The sequence below is a fragment of the Theileria orientalis genome, chromosome 3 (assembly GCF_000740895.1).
Source record: "Theileria orientalis strain Shintoku DNA, chromosome 3, complete genome".
NCBI lineage: Eukaryota > Apicomplexa > Aconoidasida > Piroplasmida > Theileriidae > Theileria > Theileria orientalis.
In genome coordinates this window covers 1,585,753-1,598,034 of record NC_025262.1, presented here as the reverse complement: position 1 = coordinate 1,598,034, position 12,282 = coordinate 1,585,753, and the positions used below count along the sequence as shown (strand labels likewise).

The 12,282-nt window shown below is 42.6% G+C and overlaps 7 protein-coding genes and 1 non-coding gene across 8 annotated transcripts; 6 read left to right on the top strand and 2 right to left on the bottom strand.

Annotated features, from left to right (window-relative positions):
- Positions 1-52: 52 nt before the first annotated feature.
- Positions 53-277, bottom strand: TOT_030000716 (hypothetical protein; the record flags this gene model as incomplete). The annotated part of the gene is made up of 1 exon (XM_009693461.1): positions 53-277. One exon carries the CDS (start codon positions 275-277, stop codon positions 53-55), a length of 225 nt encoding a protein of 74 aa, XP_009691756.1.
- Positions 278-400: 123 nt separating this feature from the next.
- Positions 401-1,085, top strand: TOT_030000944 (uncharacterized protein; the record flags this gene model as incomplete). The annotated part of the gene is made up of 4 exons (XM_009693460.1): positions 401-479; positions 596-772; positions 841-887; positions 945-1,085. 4 exons carry the CDS (start codon positions 401-403, stop codon positions 1,083-1,085), a joined length of 444 nt encoding a protein of 147 aa, XP_009691755.1.
- Positions 1,086-1,279: 194 nt separating this feature from the next.
- TOT_03t000003 lies at positions 1,280-1,351 on the bottom strand. The gene has a single exon. It is a non-coding gene; the product is annotated as a tRNA-Gln (tRNA).
- Positions 1,352-1,381: 30 nt separating this feature from the next.
- Positions 1,382-2,733, top strand: TOT_030000714 (hypothetical protein; the record flags this gene model as incomplete). The annotated part of the gene is made up of 4 exons (XM_009693459.1): positions 1,382-1,394; positions 1,793-2,068; positions 2,255-2,368; positions 2,636-2,733. The coding sequence occupies 4 exons, from the start codon at positions 1,382-1,384 to the stop codon at positions 2,731-2,733; spliced, it is 501 nt and encodes a 166-aa protein (XP_009691754.1).
- Positions 2,734-2,945: 212 nt separating this feature from the next.
- TOT_030000713 (conserved hypothetical protein) lies at positions 2,946-3,497 on the top strand (the record flags this gene model as incomplete). The annotated part of the gene is made up of 1 exon (XM_009693458.1): positions 2,946-3,497. One exon carries the CDS (start codon positions 2,946-2,948, stop codon positions 3,495-3,497), a length of 552 nt encoding a protein of 183 aa, XP_009691753.1.
- Positions 3,498-3,818: 321 nt separating this feature from the next.
- TOT_030000712 (methionyl-tRNA synthetase) lies at positions 3,819-6,951 on the top strand (the record flags this gene model as incomplete). The annotated part of the gene is made up of 3 exons (XM_009693457.1): positions 3,819-4,068; positions 4,144-4,480; positions 4,518-6,951. 3 exons carry the CDS (start codon positions 3,819-3,821, stop codon positions 6,949-6,951), a joined length of 3,021 nt encoding a protein of 1,006 aa, XP_009691752.1.
- Positions 6,952-7,541: 590 nt separating this feature from the next.
- Positions 7,542-10,149, top strand: TOT_030000711 (conserved hypothetical protein; the record flags this gene model as incomplete). Its single annotated transcript, XM_009693456.1, has 9 exons — positions 7,542-7,653; positions 7,744-7,868; positions 7,978-8,203; positions 8,297-8,370; positions 8,582-8,999; positions 9,030-9,073; positions 9,258-9,621; positions 9,762-9,847; positions 10,009-10,149. 9 exons carry the CDS (start codon positions 7,542-7,544, stop codon positions 10,147-10,149), a joined length of 1,590 nt encoding a protein of 529 aa, XP_009691751.1.
- Positions 10,150-10,257: 108 nt separating this feature from the next.
- On the top strand, positions 10,258-12,180 carry TOT_030000710 (protein kinase; the record flags this gene model as incomplete). Its single annotated transcript, XM_009693455.1, has 1 exon — positions 10,258-12,180. The coding sequence occupies one exon, from the start codon at positions 10,258-10,260 to the stop codon at positions 12,178-12,180; it is 1,923 nt and encodes a 640-aa protein (XP_009691750.1).
- Positions 12,181-12,282: the final 102 nt, after the last annotated feature.

Below are 12,282 nucleotides of genomic sequence, written 5' to 3'. Positions count from 1 at the left end.
ATGTAATTATATATTCGTTAACTTGGCATCACATTAAGCTTAATTAAAAAAATTATGATACTATGAGATAGGATCCAACTCCAATTAACACGAACGAAAACAGGAAAAAGAAGAATCCAGTAAGTTTAGCGGACGCTTTCAAGGAATCCAGGTAATGTGTAGTGGTAGTGAACGAAGTAAAGATTAAGGGCCTCAACAGCATAACGTACGTTATTGAAGCGAAAATGAGCAGCAAAACAATCAGGTAGAGCCTGGCCCTGAGTTGAAATTTATCCATCCATATTTAAACATTCATATACTGGCTCCAACACTTATCAGGCACAACGTATAATGTAACTACCAAACCATATAATTTACTAATTGTTTTATATTTTTACTACAATTACCAAATTAATTTTAAATGAGCTCAGAATCTTGGTTGAATTCATATTATAGGACAATCATATCTTCCTTTAGTATCAATAACACACTCGAACAAAGTAACTCATTTACACTTAGATACACTCTTAAACATTTCTATACACAGATATTAATCATAAATGAGCTTAAACAACAATATTGTATACGAATAATGAATTAACAACTACGATTTTAGATGTTTTATTGTTAGATGAAGTTAACAATTTTATTCCTGAGTTGGTAAAAGAGGCTCACGATTTAATATCGAAGGGGAACATTACTAAATATCAATACTTGTCAGATGAAATTCATCAATGCTTCTACGTTAGTGAAGCTGATAAAACACACTTGACCATTCACGGCTATTGTACATGTACAATCGTCTTATTTTATTTAAATACTTTTATTTCAACTACATTTATTTATTATATTTTATTATAGGTTTTCGCCATCGGGACAATTTATTAATTAAGGAAAAGGAGTTTACTGTACGTTGCTATCATATTAAATTATTATTGATAATTAAATTGATAACTTTCTTTTAGTGTGTTCATGAAATAGTTTTAATAATTTTGGAGTATATATTTCCACATTTAAACCACGATTCTCCGACCTTTTTGTGTAAAACAGTTTATCTGACTGAATCTGAATTTCTGGATACAATCAAATCTTTATCTGCTTTTTAATGTATTCATCTTTTAAAATATACATTTTATTGTAGAAAACTTAATATGTGTATTTATTTCACTAAATGTCTAAATGGTTTTTATTAAATCCTTACACAAGACATTAAATACATTATTATGAAAGATATAAGGCACAACAGCTATCATCAGATATAAGTAATACAAAACTAACAAACCAAGTATAATAATTCAATAGGTTTCGCCGGGATTCGAACCCGGGTTAGTGGATTCAAAGTCCACGGTGATAGCCACTACACTACGAAACCTCGCCTGGATCTTAAAAGTTAAGTTTATATATGTTTACAAATAGTTAATTAATATATATAATAAGTTTAAAGTTACATTAGGGGAATTAAATGTTTTTATTAAATTAAGAGTTATAGTCTTAAATTTGCCACATAAAACACAACTATGTAACTAATTTTCCAATAACTTTAATTTAGAGGCCGGATTCCATTGCAATTATCTTACACATTTACATAAATCTGTGTAAAATAAGCGATTTTATTTTAAACATTCTGATTTTATACCAATTAGTTTATATCCATTCAAAGGAGGACTATTAGTCTAATGTCAGATGATCATTCAATTTATACGCAACAACTGGAAAACTTAAACAATATCGTTGTTACTAATTAAGCAAAATCACTAATTTTTTTGGAATTATATCTAGATTTCACTTTAATTAAAAAAATTAACGGTGAAAGACACAATAATCATTGCAACAGTCCTCATAGGATTCTCACCCGGAAGAGCAAACTCTCAGGATGAAAACAAGTTCGATATATTAAGGATGACATCTCTATGCTGTAAAAACGTTAAGGATCTAAAGGATTTAATCAAAGCAACACACGAGAGGATTGAGAGGAGCAAGGTGTTGACTAAGGTTAATGAACCCCTGAAAGACCTTTTGAAGTCAGTCAAAGACGTTGAAACCAAAAGGGAGAGCACGAAGCGTTTGGTAAAGGAAGATAGGGAAATTGGTGAGAAATCACCTTACGAAGCACCTATAAAAAGGAGAAAAACAAAGGAAAATCAAAAGAAATAAGCCTAAAAGAGAATTAGAAAGAAAGGTTTAGTAAATTCTTCCAACAATGATGCAGTTGCTTTGGTAGAATCTTAACACAAGGCCTGCTTAAGGTTTTCTGAACTCTAGTAAATGATCGTAGTGGCAATCGGCAAAAGTACAACCTTCAAGGTCTTAGAGGAGTTCCTATCAAACTACGAGATGCAATTCCATGAATTCTTCACAGCTTTTAGTCTTTCTGGGATTTTTATTCCCCGTACATTGGTTTTATCGCATATAATTTAATAAGCCAAACATTCAGTTTATTCAGTAGCTTAGGTCCATAATTTTTAGTGCAATATTCTAGAAGCAGTTGTTAGTTTATAAATAAACGTTTTAGACTGCTTTTTTATGAATTTTTGAATTCTTGATTTATGGAATCCTAAGTTGTGTCGGGCACAAATATTCTTTTTAAACATCTGATTCTACCATACACATCTATGTATTTTTTGCCTATTTCGAGCCTTTATTTGTTAATTTTGAGTCTACAAGCTCGATGAGCACATCTGTCTCAGATTTTTACATCGATCTTTTTGGATTCCTAGTTTTCCACTGATCATGTCGGTTTTCCTAAAACTTTAAACTATTTTATTTAATACGAACCAGTTATATTTTTGTAACTTGTGTTTTAAGTGCGGTTTTTTGATATTGTTTTAACTAGAGACACCGGTGTGCGGATCTCGATACTATTGAGTACGTTATGGCAATTTTACTCAACAGGTCTCATTTTTGGTACAGATCACAAAATATAAACTGAACACCATCATCTACAATTAACTAAATAACTAAATAAAATGAAATACACTTCAACTCTTATATTTCTTCTTACAGTAGGCCTTGTTAGTGCCGAAGAGACTAAAAAAACCGGTACCTACCCTGAGTGGAAAGCTGCTGCAGAGCACGCCGACAAGGTTACCAAATCCAAGCATGAACTGATCCAGACTAAGGCCAACGCTCTTGAAGGCAAGGCTAAGGAGGAAGTAAATGCCGAGGTCGTCAATGTAAAGGCTAAGCTTGAAAAGGTCACCGCTGAGGTAAAAACCATAGTTGACTTGGAAGAAGCTGAGTTCAAGAAGGCAAAGGATGACAAGGAGAAGGAGGCAGTAGCAGTAAAGGCAGCAACTGCAGGATCCAGATTGGTAACCACTTTGTTGGACTTCGAGACTCTTTACAAGAAGACGTCCTTCACCCACAGCACCAAGTTGGCCGAGAAGGAGGGAACCATCAAGGTTTTGGAATTCTTAAAGGGAAAGATTGCAAGCTTGGAGGCAGATAGTTTCTTGGCTACATCAGTCGGAGCTGCAATAGCTCTTTCAGCTCTTGCCATTGGATCCACCTACAATTAGATTTGTTAATCTTTTCTAAGACCAAATACCCATTAGATACCTTCATGTTTGCACATATTGTAGAAAAGAGAGCGTTACCCAAAAATTTAATCTGATGTTTATCAACTCTAATCCCCATACGTTACCAAACCACGTACATTATTATATCACTTTTGTTCTCGATGGTGTTAACCTTCTAAGTTTTATTCGATCCGCGTGATACGAAATAAATACCATACAATCTTGATTACACCTAATTCTGTTTTTTATCTACTTTTGTACACAATTTATTCTTTAGGTGTAAATTACCACGTTGTATCACATCTCGTTCATAAATGATAAATGGAGTATCACTTGTTAATCTTAAATAAGTCAAATGAATCTCTCCTGTGCCGGAATTTCATTAAAATCTGGGCGTCTTCAGCTCCAGTAGTGTCACTGTTTTCATCAAAAATACCAGAAGACTTATCGGATATACATATAGATTCTGACGATCATGACACATTTAAGGATTCCACGTCAGAAGCTAATAGCTATAAGTATCAACAGCTCTATAACGAGTTAAACAGGCTATGCACATTATCACAGCAAGGTACGGCGTAAACTAGTAGGTTCATCTCAACGTATTTATATTCAGACCGTAAGTAAATAGTCAATCGGTTTTCAGACTTCTCGATAATCCACACAAATTTGTTCAAGTATTTGAAGAGGGCGCTGTTCCGCCCTCTACTGCTGTTGTTTAAGAAGGACAACGAGTTCGTGCCGAACATTGTATTTAATCTTAAGCCGATACTGCTGTATTACTACCCGTCGCTGAGGAAGGTGAGCGACACACAGAAGGAAGATAAGGAGCTGCTGTACTGGTACACTGAGTTCCACTCGAACTTTAACTACGTGGGCACCAACAGGAAGCTGGTGGAGCTGCTGGACGACCTCGAGGAGAACCTGAGTAGATACAACCTGGAAAGCCCACTCACGCAGCTCTTACTGTCAACACTGAACATGTAGGTTTCCGGACCGACCTGAATGTTAAACGTGTAGGTACATCGACGGGTTGCTATTCCGGAACATCGCACTGAGCAAGTACACGAACATACTGAGGCAGGCGACGCACCACAAACACCTTCTGAAAAACTCGCTACTAAACAAGTTCAACTACCAAGGTACCGCAACAGTGAGCGCAACAGGGATCCTGAGTCCCAGTATTCCAACTAGCCTGAGCGGTTTTAAAGGGAGTGATAAGGCCAATGGCGCAAGCAAGGGAAAGTCAGAGAGTGCCAAGAGCCCCCTGAAAGGAAGCGGCAAGGGCGCCGAGTCGTCGAGTGTCTATAACATGGGATCGGGTAAAGAAGGGAAGGAGGACGCAGAAAAGGAGTGGGAACCCGGGTTAGAAAGGGATGATGACCTGGAAGAGGACGAAAAGCTGAGTCTGAACGACTACAAGAAGCTCTTCCTGGAGAACAAGAAGCCGTATCACCTGGCGAGCGCAATAGCGTACACGAACGGATACCCGCACGTGGGTCACGCCTACGAAGCAGTGCTCTGTGACGTGATAAGCCGGTTCTACAAGGTCTTCGGAAGGAGAGTTATCTTCTCGACGGGGACTGACGAGCACGGGATCAAGGTGATGACGACGGCGAAGCAGCAGAACAAGACTCCAATAGAGCTGTGCGACTACTACTCGAACCACTTCAAAATCCTATACAAGAAGCTGCTGGTCAACTACGACAGGTTCATAAGGACGACGAGCGAGGCGCACATTAAGGCGGCCAAGAGCATCTGGAAGCGCGTGCACAGCAAAGGGGACATATACCTGGGCAAGTACAACGGATACTACTCGGTGCGCGAGGAGAGGTTCATACCGAACACGGAGGCGAAGCTGACCGACTACAAGGACCCGGTCTCGCACAAGCCCTACGACCTCATGTCAGAGTCGAGCTACTTCTTCACGATGGACAAGTACAGGAGTCAGCTTGTCAACTACATCACGACGAACGCGGACTTCATAGCGCCCGCCAAGTGCAGAAACGAGATCCTGGCGAGGCTGAAGGAGCCTCTGGAGGACCTGAGCATTTCGAGGACCTCCTTCGACTGGGGCATTCACGTGCCGAGCATGAGCACGGACGTGGACGCGAGCACGGAGGACTACTACAACGCGGACGTCAACCTCGGCTACAACGAGGACAACAAGATCTTTAACGAGTCCAAGTACTACAACCTGGTGAACAGGGAAAGCGTTACGAAGAAGGCGCACACGGAAGACGGAGTCTATAGCGGTGCCAGCAGTAGCGTTGCTGGTACTGCCAATACCAGTACCGTTCATAAAGTTGGTTCCCATCAGGGTACTGGTAGCAGTAACAGCAGTGCCCATCATGGTACTGGTAGCAGTAACAGCAGTGCCGATGCCAACACAACTAGCACCAAAGTTGATGGTGATGCCAATACTAGTCATAAAGTTGGTGGTGATGCCAATACAACTAGCAGTAACAGCAGTGCCAATGGAGGTGCCAGTGCCAGTGCCAGTAGTAAAAACAGCCCAGATAAATCAGCAGCGTCAGAGGCCGAAGGCAAAACCAAGGAAGGGGCAAAGCTAGTCCCCGAGGAGCCAAAGGAAAAGCACGTCATGTATGTCTGGTTCGACGCACTCTCCTTCTACATGACTGCCTCTGGCCTAGGTGAGTGTTTTTCTGAAATGACTTTATGGCCTACAGATCTGCAAATCATTGGAAAGGACATCTGTTGGTTCCAGTCAGTGATACTAGCAACCATGTGTCTTTCAATGCAGCTGCCGCTCACGAGAAGGATCGTGGCGCACGGCTTCATCCAGGGCCCAGACGGAAGAAAAATGTCAAAGTCGCTGGGCAACGTGCTTAACCTGGAGGAGCTCCTGGCGGACACGGGCCCGGAGCCGTTCCGCTACTACCTGATCAAGAGCACGGTCCTCGGCCAGGACGTCAACTTTGACACTGCGCAGCTGAAGGAGCTGTACAACTCGGACCTGGCGGACAACGTCGGCAACCTCGTGCACCGCATCACGAACCTCACGCACAAGTACAACGCCAGCGTCGTCCCGGCCTACGGGGCGAAGGTGGAGTACCCCTTCGACTACCCGGAGTTCGTGAAGCTGGCCTGCAACTACGTGCTCAAGCTGGACCTGTACAACCTGCTGATCCTGGTGAACGCCAAGTTCAGGGAGCTCAACAACTACCTGACGGTGAAGAGCCCGTGGGCTGAGCCGAGCGCGGACAAGCGCGACTCGGTGCTGCGCATTCTGCTCGAGAGCGTCTACTTCCTCGGCCACATGCTCTACCCCGTGCTCCCCGAGTCCTCGGACGAGCTCTTCAGGAAGCTCGGCACGCCCCGGAGGAGCAACATCTGGGAGCTGTCGCTGGGCCTCGACAACCTGGAGGAGGGCTCGCGGGTGTCGGTGGGCGAGGTGCTGTACCCGAAGTTTCCCGCAGAGCCTGCCAAGTAAGGCCAGGTCGCCGCGCCGAAAGTTAAGTTGGATGCTATGCTGGCTTGATTAATTGGATGCTATTCTGGCTTGTTATAGTAAAGACATTTGGTTCAGAAACCATTTATATATCGCCTTGTTATGGCCACATTAAGTGTTTTAAAACAAAAATATTGAATTTGACTATAAAAATTCATGTAGTATTAGATACATAAATGCGTATATGGAATATTATATAAAAACATGGCGCGTTAGCGCTAGCCAAGAGTTGTCGAGCTGTGTGTTGGCAGTTTCTGACACATCTACAGAAGTTTGAAAATTTAGATTTGATAAGATGGGTAAATAATGGGCAAAGCTCCATTTCAATAGCGGCAACAGTTTGTAAATTAGAAAATTTACAAAGGGGAACGAAAAATTTCATAATAAAAAGATTCTGAGAATTTTTCATAGAAGCGAGATTAGAGAGTAAATAATTCAAATTAGATTCATTTGTATTTAAAAAACGCAATTAATAAAGCAATTTATTTTAAAGAAGCTAATACTGAGTTAGTAAGGTAACTCGGAAGGTTACAGGAAAGATAAGATAGTTTTGGGAGAAGGTGTTTGCTAATATGGAGTCCTGTGAGTGGCCGCATTACAAAAGGCACGTTCTGGACATTTATATCAAGCAGCTCGAACTGGAGGTTGAAAAGAAAACACTAGTTAACTTTGTGTGGAAGTCAGGTGACCTTCTATTAGAATATTTAGAGCATTTTACGCACACATAGTAGAAATAAGAATTTTATTTAAAAAATTAATGGATGACATGCTCAGAGAGGGAAAATTACACATCGCTAAACGTTTTGCTGCATCCAGGCTTGAGTGCGCACACAATAGATCAGAAGTTGACGTTACACCACTCTTTCAAGTCAAATTCATCGTCGCTGACACAGCTCAAGGTTGGTATGGTAGAAGTAATTTAGAACAATGTTAATTAGTTGGCGGTATTAAAGTAAACGAGATACGTATGAAGTGAAGTCACGCACACATAAGTTAATATATTTGCAGCTGTACGATGTAACGAGTGGTTCGAATGAAAGATTGTTGGCTGACTGCGATGTTGACCTGAAGAAGCTGATGAATGTTACGAACCCTGTGAAGTTTAAGCTGATAAACGAGTTCAACGATGTCATTCCGATTCACACATACGTCACAACGTCGACCAGGGTTATGCCTACGAAGCCATACAAATCAGCTAAATCAGCTGGAACACCAAACGCAGCCTTATACCAGAGTCAGTTTACACTTAGTTAAGAAATCAATTAGTGGATTACCCAGTGAAGTAATTGAAAATTAAACTAAAACGGAACCAATAAATTATATTTAGAAAATGGCGAGGAGGTACCAATGAGTAAGTCATTGTTAGGAAACACGATGAATTACGTAAACGAAAATATACAAGTAAGTTTAACTGGCAACTGGTCAGATTATTGATTAAATGGTTATTAAACAATTACCTTACTGAATAATGAAATAGGAATGCAGCTAGCTATTATTGAGTAATTACTTGACTAAGAAATTAATAAGCAACTAACTAATCGATTTACTTATTACTTGATCAATGAAATAACTAATCCACTAACTATACAAATAACTAATCTGTGATGCGCAGGGATTGAACATTGACGAGTCGGACATTTATAATCAGATAAGTAAAATGTCGTTGAAGCTTTCTAACATTGAGAAGGAAATCATGAAGAAGACGATTAAACTTAACGAAATTAATAAGGAAAACGTGTCGGAAATGACTAAAATTAAGGCAAGGCTGGAAAAGGATTTAATGAAAAAGGACTTGCAGATTAAAATACTGATAACGCAGTTGGACGAATTGCACACTGCACTGGCACTGTCACACCAAAGAGAGTTGGAGCTTAGTAACAGAGTGGAATTTGGGTTATATAGAGAAAATACGTTTACGAACAACAATCCTTTAGACACCAATGACGATTTTAAGAAGTTTTTGTACAAGTCGGACGAGACTTTTGAGAACATGGATAACACTTTTACGGGACGCAACAAGAACTACCTGGGTACGGTGATAATTTGATAAGATTATGTAGATGAGCTTGAGACGAACATTAACGACCTGCAAAGATTTAAACAGGTAACTTAACTTTAATTTTTACTATGCTCAGTTATTTTATTGTTTATTTAACTTAACTAGCAGTTTAGTTGTGGAAACGTGTATTTATTTACACACTTGTTTAATTTAAGACTATTGCATCTATTTACACACTTGTTTAATTTAAGACTATTGTATGTAGTACCTGACTAATATCATTACATAGGACTTTGAAACGCTGAATGACCCGGGAGTTAAGATAAACAAGTGCAAAGAGATCATTCACAACCTGGAAAGGATAAGAAAGCTGCCAAGGTCGTCGACAAGTTCAGTATCGAGTTCGTCAGAGCACTCGAGTCGGTACAAAAATAGGCCAAGTCCACCATTGAGGAACGTAACACACATCGTTGAAGGAAGCGTGAGAGATGAAAGAGCAGTTGGCACAAATGCTAGGCTGGTCAAGAGAACAATTCCAGTGCACGGGGATAGAATTCCAATGACAAACAGAGGACCGGTGGAGACAATCAGTAAGACGTCACTTTTGGACAATAATATCAATATTAGCAGAGTAAGTGTAGAGATACTGAGCTGTTGTTACGAGTAGCAGGGGTAATAGTAACATTATTGCAACTAGTTTAAACGGTGGAAGATATGTATTGGTGGATTAACTATATTGCTCAGATGCCTGATCTGATGACGCACAGTAAAAGAATGCCAGTTGAGAGGCCAGTTAACGTGCTCCAGGTGCCGAAGCTTATCGAAAGCAGGGAAAAGTCGAATCGAATATACGGAGGAGGAGTGTTTATACCGACGAAAGTGATCAAGTCCTCAGGTTAGAACTATTTATGACTAGGTACCAGAGGAAGTGGCGAGTAGCAATAAAAGAATACGATATCCTACGGCTGTAATAAGAAATTCGTGCAGATTCTGATGCGAAATCGGTGTCAAACAGCGACAGGTCAGATCGAGGCAAAAAGTTCGAAAGCGCATCGCACGCAACCATAAACGGGCTGGAAAGGGAACTGGTGGACACAAAGGTGAGGCTGGCTGACAGTGAAACCATAAAGGAAGTGTACTTCAGCCAGCTGCTGCCGAATCCGCCGAAAATAATAGCATAATATTTTATACTGTACATACACTGAGGCAGATCCTGACAACGACAACACTATATACACAAGCTTTGTTGACACAACGTACTCAATATTGGAGTCTATGAGTGTATTATAATGATTGGTCACGATTGGCCAGGAAATGGCAACTCTGGAGGAGGACCGAGGCCGCTGCAGCTGAAACTGGAGTCGTATACGCAGCCGTGCCTAGCAAAGCTAAAAAGGCATCACACCAAGCTCATTTTATCGCGAATATCAAACTCACTGGATAAAATACTGGATTCCTTGAGCGAGGAGCGGTTAAAAGATGTGTACGAGGAAGTTGGCGTAACCCCGGAGGGTAGCCAGGATTTCCTGAGCTTCCTGGAATCACTGCTATCATTTAGCCCAGAGGGGAACTCCGTGGCGCTTATGATAGAAAAATTGAAAAACTATTGCACAAACGACGATTTACTCTCCAGTGTAGAAAGCATCAGGGCCGATTGGGCGAGCATAACAAGCATATGTACGGATTCTAACTTAGAAAGGTATACACATTTAGTAAAATCGGATTTAAAGGAGATAGAGCCGCTTTTAGTGGATCTAGAGCACGAAAATAGACCAGTGAAGGAGGAGCCGAATCAGTTTAAAAGGGCGCTGTCCTCACTGAAGCCAATCAGGCTAGGCAACTTTGTGAAGATACACCAGGTGGGACAGGGAGCATACGGAGACGTGTGGCTGGCAGAGGACATAGTGAACAAGGTGCCCGTGGCACTGAAAAAACTTAAGTTGAACGAGGAGAGGGAAGGCTTCCCGAAAAACGCAATCAGAGAAATACTGCTGCTAAACTCACTGAAGCATAAAAATATCGTAGACCTGCTGGGCATATCGTACTCTAAGACGTACGACTCGAGCACAGAGAAGACGAGGCCCGACGGAAAGGATGCGCAGAACGAGAGCGACGAGAGGAAGGACAATCAGGGAGACGACAAGGACACGCCCCGGAAGGACAGGCCCACGAAGGTGAAGAAGGACCCCAAGGGGAGCAGAAGGCCGGACAAGCAGAAGGAGAACGTGTGGATGGTCTTCGAGTACCTGCCCTTCGACCTGAGCGGCTACCTGGAGGCGCTCCGAGACAAGTCGGACAGGCACGACGTCCACAAGATGCACGAGGGCGACATGAGCAGGATGAGCAGCAGGCCTGGGACGATGCAGCAGAAGCCGAACGCGAGGATGAACAAGTGGGAAAAGATGCTGAAGCCCACAATGTGGCTGAGCATCGGGGAGATCAAGGGCATCATGTTCCAGCTGCTGCGGGGCCTGGCCTTCTGCCACAAAAACAACGTGCTGCACCGGGACCTGAAGACCGCGAACCTGCTGATGAGCAACGAAGGCATCATTAAGCTCGCCGACTTTGGGCTCGCCAGGTTCCTGCCGCACGGCAAGGGCATCCTGACGAACCGCGTGGTCACGCTCTGGTACAGGCCGCCGGAGCTGCTGCTGGGGAGCGAAAAGTACGACTTCGCAGTCGACCTGTGGAGCGTAGGCTGCATAATGGCGGAGCTGGTCTCGGGGGCCCACGTCTTCGCGGCGGACCGGGAGAGCGCCATCCTGAAGCTGATCTGCGAGCACATCGGCCTCCCCGACGAGGCCGACTTCAAGTACCTGAAGACGCTGCCGAACTTCAACGACAGGATGCTGAACCCGCTGCACCCGGACCGAATATCCTCCCTTGTCACGAAGGAGAGGGAGTTCGAGAACATTTTTTTGAACAAGAATCAGCTGGGCAAGGACGGGTGGGACCTGCTGAAGAAGCTGTTCAGCTGGTCGCCCTCGCGGCGAATATCGGCTGCGGATGCGCTGAAGCACCCGTGGTTCCAGAGGGACCCGCTCATGACGCTCATAAAGGAGCGGAAGGGCATAAAGGACGCGCACAGCTTCATGACGAAGAACCAGAAGAAGCGGGAGACGATGAAGACGCATCAGAAGCCCCGGGACTACGTCAAGTACGCGAACACGGGGGAGATTCGCAAGGTTTTGTCCAAGTTTGAAAAGGCGTAGAGTTCTTGGACATCGCACGCATCACGCCTTCCTACTCACTAAACACACTTGTCTTTGATTCAGGGGAGAATCGACTGTAAAATATTGTATTATAATTGGAAA